The following is a 17,673-nucleotide window of genomic DNA, read 5'->3' as shown; positions in this document are numbered from 1 at the left end:
AGAGACAACAACCCGACCATAGAAAAAGACAACAGCAGAAGGTCACCAACAGGTCTTCAATGTAGCGAGAAATTCCCGCACCCGGAGGCGTCCTTCAACTGGCCCCTAAACAAATATATACTAGTTCAGTGATAATGAACGCCATACTAATTTCCAAATTGTACACAAGGGGCGGCGGGGTTAAACATGTTTGTGAGATCTCAACCCTCCCCCTATACCTCTAGCCAATGTAGAAAAGTAAACGCATAGCAATACGCACATTAAAATTCTATTCAAGAGAAGTCCGAGTCTGATGTCAGAAGATGTAACCAAAGAAAATAAACAAAATGACAATAATACATAAATAACAACAGACTACTAGCAGTTAACTGACATGCCAGCTCCAGATTTCAATTAAACTGACTGAAAGATTATGATTTCATCATATGAACATCAGGCACAATCCTTCCCGTTAGGGGTTTAGTATCATACCATCATAACATATATGAGAAGAACATAACCCGTGTCATGCCAACAACTGGTTTTTGAATAAATGTGTTTAGTTCCGATGCAAAGACCCTATAAGTGAATCAATATTAACGCCAAAATATGCAATCTTTAATGACCTGGCAACAGTATCGTAACTATATCCCTTCTTAATAAGTATATTCAAAGGTTTTGTTAGTTTTTAAGGTGAATACTGACACCTTTGTGATTTATAAAGAATATTTCCATAAAAAATTGGATGTGAAATATCTGAACGTATAAGAAGTCTGCATGTTGAGCTATATTTACGAATGATGTCCTTATACCGATGCTAAAATTTAGTAAATGTTTTGACTAGTTTGTGATATCGAAAACCCTGGTGTAATAATTTTTCAGTAATAAATAAATTTTCTCGTTAAAATCTAAAACATTGTTACATACACGAGCGAATCGTTGGGTCCTCAATTACGTTAAATAATATAAAAAAAAACTCAATATGAAGCTATAATATGATTTATAGTACTAAAAAAGGATATTTATTTCACTATAAATGTGAACGTGTTTTCCCTGAGAAAGAGGGGTGAAATATACCAAAGGATATTTAAACTCAAAAGTCGAAATCAAACTCTTAACACCTAGGCAAAAAATATAATAAAAACCAAAAGACAAACAACGGTATTCAAAACACAATATTGAACACTAAAAACTACCCACACGAAACACATCAAAACAGTGGGTGATCTATGTGTTTACGACGGTTAAGCCGATCCAGCGTCACATATACTAGTCATTTGATAATCATCTAATATACTAAATCTCCGACCTATGAAAGCTATACTTATGACTAATACTAGTCTTGTGCGTTTACTTGAAACAATGAAAATAACAGGATTAGATAATGTTGAGCTGCATATTGATTGTAAAGGTAGTAAAGCAAAGGAAACACATTGGGATATTGTTTTCCAATTAGCTACATATAATTTAAGGCGAAAGTAATTTACCGATGTTTAAAACCCATATAAACCGCTTATCAATTCAATCTTTTAAAAATATGCATGTAAATAATAAGATTACCTGATGTGCAAAAGAATATAATTAATTTGGATATAACTTGTCTTCCGATTAGCTGACAGTGTTAGGTTTATCAGCTCATAGACATATTTAGACATGTTACCGTGACGTCATTAACGTTTTTTTCATTATTTATTTAGGCTTAAAATGAAATTTTGAAATAAAATTTTAAGAATGACTGTAAAAATGTTTCTGTCTATTTGAAATTACATAAAAAATGTGGTGCACAATTTAAAATAACACTATAACATTTTTTATGTTATTTCTTCAAAGACGCTCAAAATATTACAGTCATTCCTTAAATATACATTGTTTTACCGGAAACAGTGTATCTTTATATTGCTATCAAATTTAAACCTATTTATTCGCAGTAATTCACCAATATTTTTTTTATCATTCAAATACACTAATTAAGGAAATGTAAGTCTGCAGTCACTGATAAAGGAATGCAAGAAAATGTTGAACTTTCAGATGATTGAAAAATATAAAACAACACGTTTAATAATTTATTGCGTCCGAAGCGCTTTTCTGGATTTACCTTCATCAGGAACGCTCAAAGCCAAACATGTGAAATCCGAAGATGTATAAGTACCGAAAATCGTTGAAGAGCTATACGTAGTTATTTCATAGTTATTTCATAGTTGAAGAGCTATACGTAGTTATTGACATAGTTATTTCTTTACAATTTTGATATATAACACAATTGCTCCCAAACATCAATATTTAAAATATTTAAAAGCGTATTGGTTTGTAATAACGAGATTAATTATTATTTAAGTTCAACTTCCACATTGTCAAGATGAGAATAATTTGACATCTTAGTTATGACGGGTTTAGTTATCCGAAATAATTAATATTTAATATTTTTTAATAATTAACATTTGTTCATGATTTTACCATTTTTTGTTTGGTGATGTTGTACCGTTTTGTGTACTGCTTATTGTATAATATATATTATAGTGTACTGTATCACACCTATACGACGCATCACCTCGTTAGATTTATCGTAAGCTTATATTCAGACGTTAAATACTATGTATAGATTATAACATGCCCTTTTCCATATTGGCCCTGGTATCATCCCGAGACTCCCATATCGGCCTCGAGGCTTTAGCACATATTTAATTTCTGCAGAAAAGAGAAACAAAGGTCAATTATAACAATTTAATGAAAGATAAAAACATTTTATAACAAACGTGTCGTTAAGGACACAGTGACGTCACGTCATTTAGAATCAGGGCACAATATCAATATGTTTTTTTTGCCCCGGGCAATTTTGAGGTTATTGCATATGCAAAACCAGACGTATTCGTAACAAATATGTGATAAAGTGTTATACACTGGCTGTTTCTGTATTGGCACTGGTATAAATTCAAGGTTTGCTGTATTGTCCTCGAGACCCGTAGGGTCGAGAGCCAATACAGATGACCAAAAATCTATACCAGTGCCAATACAGAAACAGCCAATTCATAACACCTTTATTAAATAATCCTACTTTTTCAATACAGACTTGTTCTGAATGCTGTATTACATACATCAAATGTGAATATAGGGCCAATATTTTCAACGCGGACTGGCAATGAATCCTGAATTACATGCTCAATATATGTTTACATGTAATTCAGGATTCATTGCTAGTCCGTATTGGAAATATTGGACTGGGCCGAAAAGCAATATACATCACGTGATTTATATGACCAGGACGACGTCACCAGTATGACACATGCCGTTTTGGTAGTATTAGGGCTGTTTTAATGGTATTATTTAATAATTACGCATATACAATTGGATTAAAACTGTGTATGTTAGATGTTAGTTGACAAAAGACTCATCAGTGACGTTCGAATCAAAACGGGTAAAAATGCAAAAAGTGCGAAGTTGAAGAGCATTTGGATGCAAAACTCCATATTTATCTTAAGTAATTTGTCATGGATAAGAAAATTCTCGAAATTCCAAATTTAGTTATAAACAGTTAATTTACTAGTATTGCCCAAAGTCATGTCAATTTATGCCAAACAGTATTGCTAAAGCTAAATGTTCAAATTATTAGTTCTGATTTAATTGTCAAAATGTTACTAGGTACAACAACTATGAGTTAAACAAGTGTCCTAATTGTTATCCTGGTGAATAATATTAGAAGTGTATAAAATGAAGATTCCTTATTTCTACTTTAAAAATATGAAAACACATCCGTCAACAATCAGTTCTCTACTGACAAAATTGTATATACACATGATTTTATTGATAACGTTGAATTGATTTATAAAAATAACTATAGAATTGATAAAAGTATTTTTCTATGAAACGATTAAACCGAAAACCACTTAACACACAGCATGAAGATCTAGATTTTGTCGCTAAAATTTATAATGTTTGGTTGATGTCGGTCACTCCGGTCGATGGAAAATTGCTTTATCCTGTTCTTAATGAAAATTAAAACAACTTCAAATAACTCGTCAATGTAATTGTTTTGTATAAATTGTATTCGTAGAAAAAACAATCACCCGAAACATCACTTCATACCATCGGAATAAAAAACACTTTTGGAAAGGGAGTTGGGAACATGTTGTACTAAAGAATGCAATAAAACAATTGTTAGTATAATGAAATTGAACAGCCTAAGGTGAAGTGATCCATATACTTGAATACATAATTATTTTTTTAATCAGAAAATCCTGATCATGAAATGGATACTCTTATGTTCACAAAATGTGAAAGGATATACATTAATTTCATTTCAGATATTTCTACGCTTTTTTCACAAGGATACCTATATATTTTATAAAATTATATGCTAAACTAAAGCAGGAAATTCCAATATTTTTTCACTTTGCTCAAGTAGGTTTTAAATTTTTTTTACTGCTACTGATAACAGCATTTAAAAGCATACTTCCCTTAAAAAAAGTTATTGACAATGTTTTAATATCTATCAATATATTAATATATTCTCTTTGTACTAATAAAAATGAGTCAAGAAAAATAAAATTAAGTGTCTTCGAAGATAAACATAAATTTTACAATCTCGAACCTTGAAAACTTGAATCTGATTATTATGTTTGCTCTTTTCATTTGTACAATGAGAAAAAAAGTCTTTGGTAATATGATGTCGAATGTGACCTTAACATTTATTATGATTTATACACTCTTTGTATGATTTTGCCATGATATTTTCGTGTTCTGTGTGATAAGTATGTTGTTGTGTGAGCTGCAAAGCCTCCGGCAGTAATGAGTTTATATATCGCACATTTCACAAAAGTACATTTAATTAGACTATACTCTAAAACTTCATAAAACATTTCACGCGAAATGAATGTTAATGACATAACAATCCTTAATTAGACTAAACTAGACAAATTCTACCTTTTATTTGTCAACTTAAGATATTCAACAATAAGCAAACACATATTGCATATTTAGCTATGAAAGGCTCCGAAATGACAACATGTAAAACAACTGACATGAATAATTCAAGATTCTTTCAACTACTTGCAATGCAAGAAGATCTGTAAACACTAGTGTGGGAAGAAATATACTCTTGTTGGGGTATTAACCAGAAATTCACATTGTCAATAATTCCTTCTTTTACTTTCCTTCCAATTAAATACAATTCACTTGCTTTTAGATTAAGGACTTTCCTTTTTTTAATTTTCCTATTTCAGTATAGTTCAGTATTTTTGTGATTTTACTTTTTAAACAATTTTTACCACTATCTCTCTTTATTTATATTTGTTCGAGTTAAATCTTTCTTTAGCCTTAGAGTTAGTTCCTGCAGGGTTTGCACTTTTGCGAGCCCGTGAATCTGTCTGGAATCTCCATTTTCATTTTGTTGAAATACGTAACGAAGCATTGATGACCAAATGATCAGAAATATTTCTGTGAAACCAAGGGAACTAATACGAGTAAAGTCACGTTAAACTAAAAGTCTGCATACTAGTATACTTTATTCAACTAAGATATATATCTAACTTGAAAATGTCCCGTATCATGTCTGGAAAATAGCAGTTGTTATCTTATAGTTCGTTTCTGTGTGTGTTTCATTGTCGGTTTTTTTCTGTTGCACTTCAGTGTTTCTGTTGTTTCGTTGTTTTCCTCTTATAGTTGATGTGTTTCCCTATGTTTTTGTTTGTAAACCAGATTTGTTTTCTCTTAACCGATTTATGACTTTCGAACAGCGGTATACTACTGTTGCCTATACTTGTTTTTCTGACGTCATGGACACCTTTTAAGGATAAGAAATCTGTTATAAGGAAAACCAGTTGACTCTTGAAAATTAAATATCAAATAAAACCAAATTTCATGACAAATTCAAAACAGAAAGACTTCTCTAATTGCAAAATTAGAAGTCCAAACACACCAAACGTATGGAAAGTAAAATAACTGTGATATAAACTTCCAAAATAAGATTATATGTTGTGGCCCAAACGACAACGACGAAAAACTACATAAATCAAATAAGTTCTAAACAAATTGAAAAAAAAAACTCATGTAAAGTGGCTAATTCATTCCTATGAACATTGTTTTAATTTAGCGTACCAAACTATTAAGTGAAAGAATTCATTTGTAAAACGAGTGAAATTCTTACATGTATGAATGCATTATAATGATGAATTGGTAAATCCACCGTTTCACATATTAAATGTTAAAATATTTGTAACGTCTTTGAAAGGACAAAAATTGCTAAACTGCTTACTAAACAGATGATATGTGTAATTTATTTAGTATTATAAACGAGGTTTGGATACGCTATTTGACACAGACAATATGCTACAGTATCAAGACAGCTTTTTCATAGATATCCTAAAAAATTTCACAAAAACAAACCGAATCCCATGGGGTCGAATATAGAAAAGGAAAGTCTGTAAAAATTGACAAACTTAAATGTAAAACAAACGGAAGGAATGAAACTGTCGTATGACTGACTTGGTACTGGCTTTACAATTGTATGTTCAACTGGATATAAAATTAATAGTAAAAGGATCGAAATTGCAGTCGGTAAGTATGTTTGATATAGAATAAATTTCGAGAGAAGTATGTGACAAAAATTGATTATCGGCAAAATGATAACTTTTCTTTAGTATTTTAGAACTTGACTATTGTTCTTAACTTTCTATTTTAAATTGATAAACATTCACTTTTTTGTAAAAAGGTATGACGTTGCGCACGATGTTGTTACTATTTAACATTTCACGACGTTCCTCCAAATAAGTCTGAAAAAATGCATAGTTTTAGAAATAAAACTCAAAGCGGTCGTATAGATATATATATTTTTTTAAGAATATTCTTCAACAGGAGTTGTCAGTCTTTCCAGGCCATTTTTTGGTAATTTTCCTTTCGACAGCATTTCACATTCAATTTAATGAATCTGATACATACATTTCCAAATTCACACAGATTTATTTTTGATATAAATCAGATTTTGAATTCATATTCTCCATTTTTTGCATATTTATACATTTTTATATAATACTTTGTTGCATTTCTTCACGTTTCCGTTTCCTTTCTATAGTTTATCATTACTTGATGCTTTCTCTCAAACTCCATACAGCGTTATCGCTCGGGTCATACTTCCCTTTCTCTGTAAAGAAGCGTAGCCAGATGTCACCACTGTTTCGGAATTTGGCTTTCTTTGTCGCAAAATATTTAGGAAGTTAAACTTCCGGGATTCATGTTTATTCTCATTTCCGCATTTTTGTGGCATTACAATATGTATATCCTTTGTTTGTTATAATTGCCAGCAGTGGTTTTTCTCTTTTTTATTTTATTAACAAATTAATTATACCATTATATATGTTACTTTTGACGATTTAAACTTGCAGATGGACAACGTTCCTCATATAAAACTAATATGCTATAAAAAAAAAAAAAAAAATCCCGATGTATTTTATTTTTACATCAATCTCATTTGGTCAACATTTGAATTTAAACTTAAACTATTCCTTCACATACATCGGTTGTATTGTAACTTAAACATGTATTTTTATTTTAATTCGAATTGAACTGGAAATACTAATTACGATATAAAATTAAAAACCAGAGCATGACATCTATTACGGTTTGCGAAAGTTTGGACAAAACGGCTACACTTTTTGAAACGATCTAAAAACCTTGTTGTCTAAAGAAAAAATATTAAACACTATATTGTTTAAAAAGACAAATAGAAAAACACTTACCGACACGTTTCATTTGCTATGATCTCACTGTGCTTTTTGATAGACAGCTGGTTAAAACCTCAATCTTAAAGAAAATACAGCGATGTTTTCGTCGGGACAAGATGGCTAGTCTTTTTGAAGTCATTGCAATAAAAAATTTACGCATGGTTTCCGGCAAAAAAATATGAACCGGGAGAAAAGTAAAAACAAATTCAAAATATAATAAATATTTTTCCTCTCAGCTTAATCAATTTCACGGCATAAATGCGCAAACCCGAAATATACTTACCTTGCATATGCTTGTACATTTTTCAAACCGTTTTCAAAAATAACAGTTTCCGGATTTCGGTTTCAGTGATACTTATTTTCTTGAACATTCGAATAACAATATTAATAGCAATATTCTTGTTTTTAACGACGATCGGAGAAAAAATACCGTAGGAAAGAAACGGAACTCTGATCTTTTGTACCATAATGAAACGTTGGAGATTATGTTTTTGCGTTGGGATAATTAAGTGCTATGATTTAAATTTTGGTCCCTTTTTTTCGTTAATTTCAAGTCTAATGTAATGAACTGAATCAGAAATCACTGTATTTTTTTGGACTGACCAGTCTACGTATTTATCTTTATGCTAAGCTATAGAAAAATGAATTTGGTACTAACATCGTGCGCAACGTCATATAGATTCCAATCTTTAAACCAAAACGTGTTGTTTTATCAGAATATTAGAAACGGAACTAATCGTTTAGAATATAATGGCATTCTATGGATTGAACTGCAATACTATGACAAAACAAAAAACTAAAAATAATCACAAAAAATCATACTAGAATATTGTCTCCTGGGTGGTTGGTACCATGTGGTTGGTCTACAGTGTCAATCATAATGAGATATTCGCTTAAAGACAATTTTCACATATCGAGTATGACACTAATGTGTACTCCTTCCTGTGTTTTGTCTGGTTCCTTTTATTAAACACTGCAGCTAGTACTAACACGAATCGCGCCGATCAGATGGATAAAGTCATTTCAAACTAAATTGTTGCATTTGTTCCTATAATGAACTATTACATACTTATACCCTAGGATTTAGCACTTACAAACATATTTAACCCCACTGCTTTAAATATGTGCTTGTCTAAAGTCAGTAGTGAGTACTTCCATTTTTGTTGGTTTTTCCTTGTTTTATGTGTGGGCTTTGTTTTGTTTATTGATTTGTAAAAATTAAGGCAAAAACTACTTTTCTTTGTTTGAATATTTAAAAAGTTTTATCGTGTGAAGGCTATTATAGTCGTCTATATCTTCTGGGTTGCGATCAGTATTGAAGGTCGTGTGGTTGTCTATAACTGCTTAAACTAACGTCCCGAGACATTTAATCTTGACAATTATATTGTTAAGGTTTGCATCCCCATGTAAGTTATCTTTTAACTAGCTTGTACCATCACTTTTTTGTAACTTTTGGTTAATTTCTATTCAAAATTTGATAAATTTAGATTACCACTAGTTGGTTTCCCTGAAAGAATAATTTTTAATTTTCATCGGCTTTCATACCGATGTTGGACAGCATGTCTCCTAGGGGGTGACTTGTCTGTCACATAGTCATCTAACTGGCTTTTATACGTTATTATTCTCATTTAAAGGTCATCCACAAAGATTTTTAACGGTTATTTGGGGCGATATGTTAGATTTTCTAAATGTTGCATATTTGATTTTTTTTTTTTTTTATGTTTTGATTAGTTGTTTATTACAAAAAATATCGTTTAATGTTATATGCGTACTTAACAAAGATGAAAATTTGATTTGTTATTTCTTTGCCTTCTACCATTCTTCGATCTAAATTCAAATATAATGCATTTTGTAAGTACAATCATTCCGTTTAAGATTTCCTTATTAAAACAAGAAAGAACTGTAAACTAATATTTCCTTTTAAAGTTTGATTAACATAACTTATGTTTAATATACCTCCTGCTAACTATATTCATATTAAAAGTCTTATTTTTTTGCTAGGTTACTTTCTGTAGTGCGTGCTCTTCTTGTCTCTTTGTTCTTTATTTTGGTCTTTTATTCATCTAATCTAAAGTACCTTATCAAATGGCAAAATCAAAAGCTCAAACACATCAAACAACTGTCATATTCCTCACTTGTTATATAAAGACATTTTCTTATGTAGAAAATGGTGGATTAAACCTGGTTTTATAGCTAGCTAAACCTCTTATTTGTATGAAAGTCTCATAAAATTCCATTATATTGACAACGATGTGTGAACAAAACAAACAGACATAATAGGATAAAATGTCAAACAGTCAACATTGTGTTATAATCTAAATCAAAGCAGAGAAATAACCTATGTGATATACAACGTCACGGTTCCCAACTTCTAACTACTAACTATTCCCACATATGGTAGTAGAATTTGATTATCCTGACAGAGTATTCTTTTTGGTTGATTTTCTTTATTGTTTACTGTTTTTTGGGGAAAAAAAAGTAAGTTTCAATATAGAACCTATACACCTAAATTAATGGAAGATTGGTAATTTGCTTTTTTTCAATTGCATAATTTATTGCGACATTTTTTTAACTTCGCAGTCAATTAAATAATTCTGATCAGTCGATATTTTTTGTGTTAGCCATTTCGTTTTAGTATGTATCATTTTTATTCCAGAGATAATTGATGTATGCAAAATTAAATATACTAGTCATCAAAAGAAACGATACACAAGTTTGAACTCCAATTTATCATAAATACAATAAAAAGGAAACACTGATAAATTTTCCAATGAAAACATTCAAAAACAAATCGCGTTTTTGCCTTAAATAAAAAGTTTAATAAAAAAAATAATACTCAATAAAATTTAGATCAATTGGTCAATTTTTTACCTTGGTGTAGTGTATCCAATTTCATTATGTATGTATAATACATTGCCTTGTATCGTTTATTGTGTTGACTAGTATACACTGCTAGATAAGAAAGAAATCTCTAAGAGACACTTTACGAGAGAAAAAACAGTGCTGGTGTTAAATAGCCATCCTCAACATCTGATTATGTTCATGATATTTTATGTGAATTCGTATTGTCCTCTTTTTAACTTTCATTCTCGTTTGTATTTGCAAATGTCATGTCAATTGTTTGATAGTCTTGAATAATATTGTCTTTGTTTTCCTTTTCAATATTTTGGTTACTCATCGCTTTAGCAAGAATAAGGGAGATTTAGGATATAATTCAATGAAACAAGAAAGTTAACAAAACAGTTCAATAGTATTACAGTTATATTTAATCAATATTTTTTCACAGGCATACAACAACTTGCACGTTATATTATCAACTCGCAAATTTTTGCCTTTTAAAATAGATCAAATCACATATTTTCAACAATTGCGTCCAATACGAGTGTCGTATTAAACTCCTGCCCTTTGATGGTTGATAACTCTGTTTTCCACTGGCTTTCCATGATATCATAAAATTTGTCCAGGTCATTCAAAGACCAAGGAATTGACGCATCTTTAAGACTTTGAACAAAATAGGTACTAAAATCAATCACTTCTGTTTGGTTTAAAGTTCCTGATGTACTGTCAAACGGCATCCATGACCCCCAGACGATCTCAATACCATTGTCTCTTGTGAAGTTTGTTGCGAATTCTATGCTTTGGTCCACAAGACTTTTACCCATTGTGTCACCATCACCTGTCCAACAGCTTGGAGGGGAACTCGTACATGTACCATTCTCAAATACGTTTTGTGGTCCTGCTGCATATGTGTGGGCTTCTATCATCAAATATGTATCATTCTGGTAAATTGTCGGGTCTATTTTCTGTAGGCCTTCTGCAGATTTTTCAGGAGATGCAAGAATAAGAATACGTTTCTCGTTATTGCCACCTGTTTCACGGATGATTTCAATGACAGAACGAGTCCAATCATTGTAGCTGGATGCGTTTTTACGTAGGCTGTTATCTGTGTCAATTTCATTGAATAAGTTAAATGATACTGTGTAATCTTTATCCTTTAATTGTATTGCAACAGCTTTCCACCAATCCAAAAAACCTTGTCGATATTCTTCAGTGGCATCGAGTTCCGCTGCTTGGTTTATCCAAGAAATGTAAGGTGTGACATTGAGACTAAGGCAATCATCTACAACCGTCTCCAAATTAGCTAAAAAGTCTGTCATATTAGAACCGTCAAGATCTTGTCTGCATCGTAATCTTATGTTTGTGAATCCTCTTTCAGCAACATCTTCGATGTCCTTTTTGTCGTAAACTTCGTCAAAATTTAATTGTTCAAAATATGTTGTTGCAAATCCTTGTTTCAGAACATTTTTGTAATCCTGTGGTGAAATTGGGCTGCTTGAAGCAAATACTACCTCTAGGCTAAAGGAGCAGAGGACCACTAGCAAAAGCATAATCATCTTGGTATGGCGCCTGTCTGTATGCTATCTCTGTGTGACTTCAAATAGGACACTATATATAAGAAAAAAACATTATTGTTGGATAGCAGAAATTATTCGAATTCAAAATAATCTTAAATAAAGAAAAGGTCATGTACGTACAAAAATAAAGGCTTATTGATGTCTATTATCTTCCACGTATTCAATCACTCCCATTCCACCTTAACCACCATCATGCATTAATCCTCTATGTTAGTCTTCTCCCATATGATATACTAGTATTGTAAGAATTTAGACATCAATCAAAAAGTAACAGAAAGACAAATAACTATAGATTGAACATTATATTGTTGTCTTTGAGTTCCAGTAAATTTGCCTTTGATTATATATTAGTAATACAAAAAAAGGTAAATTACAAAAATTCTGAATTCCGAAGAAAATTTAAAACAGAAAGTTCCTAATCAAATGGCAAAATCAAAGCACAAACACATCAAACGAATGGATAACAACTGTCATATTCCTGACTTGGTACATGTATTCTCTTATGTAAACATTGGTGGATTAAATCTAGTTTTAAAGCTAGCTAAACCTCTTGTATGACAGTCGCATTCAATTCCATTACATCGATAACGATTCGTGACCAATACGAACAGACACAATAAGTAAAAATGTCACAAATCCACCTCTATTCTTTACATTTTATACAAATAATGTTCGTGACCTCTATCATAGGTAAAATGTTATAGGCAATTAAATAAAAACGTTATTGTAAGTAACAACTGCTATATGTTGACACCAATGGCCTAGGAATATCGACAAGGTTGTTTTACATATATATATATATATATTTACATGAATATACAATATTTAATCAAGCAAAATCATTTCGAGGACTTACATGGTGCTTGTTCATCTAGTGCAAATCGTTAAAATCGTTAAAATTTTAATATCAGTTTCCACTTTAGATTATAACAGTCATTACTATAACTTAAAGCTGTGTTTTTTTGTATTTCTTAATTTACAGGTTGACGTCCAAAAAAAAAAGTTTTTGCAAAAAAATGTTGGAATTTTCTACACAATACAAAAAAAAATCATTTATCACCTTCATCCTTAAAAAATGAATTAAAAAGAATTCGAGTCGGTAAGTATCACAAAAACCTATCTTTATTCAAAACTGTGCCATGAATGACCTCATGACACTGTTTTGAATAAAGATAGGTTTTTTTTCAAAACTGTGCTATAAATGAGCTTACAATAGAAACCAGGATAGTAGTTTTTAACGTTAGATATGTGTTTCGTCTACATAAGACTCATCGGTGACACTCGAGACAAATAAAATACGAAGTTCAAGTGCATTGAGAATTCAAAATTCTGAATAACAGCTAAAGTAATCTATGAATAAATTCATTATGATTCTTATTTGTTAACTAATATTCCGTACAATGACCTAAAATAGTTAACTTTTAACAAATTGTGACTTGAATAGGGGTTGTCTTATTGGCACTCATACCACATCTTCATATATATATATTTACGATCCAGGTCAACAAATTAATATTTATGTATTCAACATAGTTAAATGTGTAAAAATCTTGAAATAAACATACTACAGGATACATTCTGATTATCTTACGGAATTGAAATGATGAATCAAATGTGTTACTAGTAGTTTGAAAAAAGAAATGCGTAATGTTAAAAGATACATTTAACTAACCCATTACGGAAGATACTAAAATACTATATTAATGCATGCTAGTTAAAATAAAAAAAGTTACAGAATAAGAAATAATAGGCAAAAGAAAGAATAGAGAATAATTTGGGTGCTAAAATATAAAGAATGAATGCAAAAATTACAGAATAAGATAAAATATACTGATTATTGTAAATGACAATGTCCTGATGTACATTTGTCAAATAAATACAGAAAAGTTCTTTTTTTAAAAATACAAAATAATGAGCGATAAAAAAGAATACAGAAACGTGAACTCCCCACTTTCCTAAAATGAATTGTACTTATTCGAGAGTAAAAAGAATTTACTCACCTTTGTTTTAAGCCTTCAACTTTAAATGTCCAGCACAATCAGTGTACGCGTTTGCACTTTTTTATAATATTGCTAAACTCTTTTAAAAATCATATAAATCCTTTATTGCAATCTATTAGTTAATATGTATTTATATGCGCTGTTCCGTATGATTTTGTGTATGTGCATGTTAAATTAGACATGAAGCAATAAGTTATAGAATGACACATAAATCAGAAATGCACATTTTATATTATGCAATTCCAGTTTAAAAAGACATCAGTCAAAATTTGCATCTGGTGCAGTAAAATTGGTTGCGTTTATTGCGAAAATTTGATCGTTCACGAAAAAAGGCGTTATTTTCCATTATGACTAATAACATTTAAGGTGGTATCCAACACTTTCACTTAAATTAATTTGGCTCGTTTGATTTTGATAAAACATTTGACAAAGTATTTACTTTGACCCTTTAACAAAAATATAAAAATTTCAAAAATTTTGAACCAACCATTATATCAGAAAAAATACACTGGTCATATAGCAGTTTGAGAAACACCAATTTTGATCATTGAGAAGCTTAATATTTCCTTTACAAGACAACGTAATTAAAACGTTTAGCTGACTTTACAGAGTTATCTCCCTGTAGTGTTAAGTACCACGGTAAGTTAAGAGTTTATGGTTCTAAAAAGTTATACAAAAAAATGTATTCTTTAGAAGTTTCAGTCTCGTTGAAATCTCGTTCTCGAATTATTTCCAAAACATGTGATTCGAGAGGAAAATATCAGTGAATTTAAAAAAAAAGACATTTACAATTAAATTTAACTCTGTGAATAAAAGTATTTAGAATGAGTAGGTTTTGAGTGATAAATTATTCAAATTTTATAACCAATCAAGTCAGTCTCTTTAGCCAAAATGTTGAAAGTAGATTAGGGGTACATGAAAGGATTTAACCGGAAACATGTACATTCCATATTTTAATTTTGTTTTCAATTTTCTTAGATATGTATTTTTTCAATGATTTAAAACAAAGAAATTGAAATCATATGCTTTTAGTACTAATTAAATAAAGGGGAAAATACTAAATTGACAGCATGATAAATTTGACAAGCGAAAAACACAAAAAGTCAAATTTATTCAGATTGGTACAATTCAACTTTAGTGAAAGTTTAGAAAAATGTTTAATTATGAAACTGATTGTTTTTTTCATGACGATAGCCAAAAAAGGGGTACAAATTGATAAAAATAGAAAAATCATTCAAATTTTGTAATTTCAAAAGGCCGTAGCAAAATACAAGTGCACTGAAATGCTTATTTATTCACCAATTACTTTTTGCAGTCATAATTGACAAAAGAAACAGGTTAGAAAAAGTGTGATTCTAGAAATGTTTGACTCCTAAGAGGTATATGTCCTTAACCAAAAACATTCTTACAGATAATTCAAAATATTTATGAACGAAAAATTATAAATGGCAAATTAAATCGTCTATTTCGAATGTAAAAAGTAAAAAGAAGTCATCTTTACCAGGACTAAGATTTTGTACGTCAGATGAGTGGTTTGCTTCTACAAAAGACTCATCAGTGACGCTAGAATTAAAATGTTAAGAAGGCCAAATAAAGAATGAAGATGGAAAGCATTGAGTCACTAAAATTTCAGATGTATTTTGTAAAATACAACTACGGTCATCTTTTCCTAGGGTAGAAAATCCCTTAAATTTGTCAAGAAGATCCGACTTACCGTTGTTATGAATTTACAACTGTTTGTGTCCAGAAAAATCTGCGTTTGTACTCATCTTATGACTAAATCTCCTTATATATCATATAATTCCCACATTGAAATAAACGTTACATTTAATTAATATATACAAATGCCTTGTTCCGTATGATTCTGTTGTCGAGCATGTTAAATTGAACATTAAATAAATTTAGAAGAAAACACATAATGCGGCAATGCACATTTTTATTTATGGCATTTTTAGTTTGAATGGACAATAATGGTCGGCACAAGCACCTGGTGCGTTAAAATGGATACCGTTAAATGAAACTGAAACGAAATGTTTGGTCAAACCTTGAATAGGCGTTTAATGTCATCACGATTTTATATTTCTCAAAAGATGACTAAGAACATTAAAGGTATCACTTTTAATGCACAGGATTCAAGGTTTTGAAAAAAAATCCTCAGTGCTGTTGAGTTAAATATTCAAAGCCCAGAATATAATAAAGACGACAAAATCTATATCAAATATAAAGACAGAATCAGAAAAATAATATACAGCAATAAGTGTGGCGGGATTAAATATGTTTGCAGTCTTACCTGGGGCATTGGTGTTATAGCACAATATGTGATCAAACCATAAACATCGGTTGAAAATGGCTTAATAAATTATCAAAGGTTCCAGGATTATAATTTAATACGCCAGACGCGCGTTTCGTCTACATAAGACTCATCAGTGACGCTCAGATCAAAACACTTAAAAAGCCAAGTAACAAATACAAAGTACACATAAACAAGTACAAAGTTGAAGAGCATTGAGGACCGAAAATTCCAAAAAGTTGTGCCAAATAAGGCTAAGGTAATCTACTCCTGGGATAAGAAAATCCTTAGATTTTCCAAAAATTCAAAGTTTTGTAAACAGGAAATTTATAAAAATGACCATATAATTGATATTCATGTCAACCCCGAAGTGCTGACTACTAGGCTGGTGATACCCTTGGGGACGAAACGTCCACCAGCAGTGGCATCGACTCAACACGTCAGATCGATGAAAAGCAGAACAGTAAGTAACAAGATAACAGGACGTGGCAGGAAGGGTATTTATAATCCCCATAGCAAAACAGACACTGAGTTTAAATTTTAAAGTAGTCGCAGTTCTGATAGTTATTTCAAACCCAATAACACTAATAAAATGATCATGTTTATAAGACTAAAAATTCAATTAGTACACATAAAGCATTCAATGGATTAAGTGTGATGACGGATTTATCAGTCAGAGAGAACATGACCTTTCAAAAGCCAGGATATAGGTATTGACAAGTTTCAGACTGTGCATATGAATACAATAATATTAGTTTTGTTTTAATTTTCTAATAATACAAACAATATGTATACCAATAAAAACAATATTTACCGTTGTGACATATATGGTCATTTTGGTTTCTGGTGAATAATTGTCACATTCACAATTGAACTACATTTTCTTATTTTCATGTTTTCTTTCATATTTTGGTAACCTTGTTCAAAGGATCGTTAAGTTAGCGGTATCGTATTTAAATTTCCGAGCTCTGTAAACAAATCAATTTTCCGTAAAAAAATAGGATGAACTTCCTCGTTTGAAATAAATTTCAACAGGTACAGCAAAAAATAGAAACCAAATATTTAGTATCTATAGAACAATTTATTAATGATGTTAAGTAATGTGTGGAAACGTATTTCCGACGAAATAATAGACATATTTGTACATCCAACATTCATGTTTCTGTTATGTTTTGGTTGGATAATCTGTTATGTCTTAGCGTTTGTAGACCAAATAATTATAAAATTTTCTTTCCATAACATCATTGTCATGAAAATTGTTTTGACGAGGACTGTGT

The 17,673-nt window shown here is 30.7% G+C and overlaps 1 protein-coding gene across 2 annotated transcripts; it reads right to left on the bottom strand.

Annotated features, from left to right (window-relative positions):
• Positions 1-10,937: 10,937 nt before the first annotated feature.
• LOC139527197 (cellulase/esterase CelE-like) lies at positions 10,938-15,962 on the bottom strand. Of its 2 annotated transcripts, none has more exons than XM_071322520.1 (2): positions 15,821-15,962; positions 10,938-12,137 (listed from the first exon to the last, which is right to left on the bottom strand). In XM_071322520.1, exon 2 carries the CDS (start codon positions 12,083-12,085, stop codon positions 11,042-11,044), a length of 1,044 nt encoding a protein of 347 aa, XP_071178621.1. In that variant the 5' UTR covers positions 12,086-12,137; positions 15,821-15,962; the 3' UTR covers positions 10,938-11,041. The 2 variants fall into 2 exon arrangements, with proteins under 2 accessions (XP_071178621.1, XP_071178622.1); XM_071322521.1 differs by lacking the exon at positions 15,821-15,962 and adding an exon at positions 14,107-14,311.
• Between the last annotated feature and the right edge of the window lie 1,711 nt (positions 15,963-17,673).

The sequence above is a fragment of the Mytilus edulis genome, chromosome 6, assembly GCF_963676685.1.
Source record: "Mytilus edulis chromosome 6, xbMytEdul2.2, whole genome shotgun sequence".
Classification (NCBI taxonomy): Eukaryota; Metazoa; Mollusca; class Bivalvia; order Mytilida; family Mytilidae; genus Mytilus; species Mytilus edulis.
The sequence above is the reverse complement of the archived record's forward strand: the minus strand, read 5'-3'. Positions and strand labels throughout refer to the sequence as shown.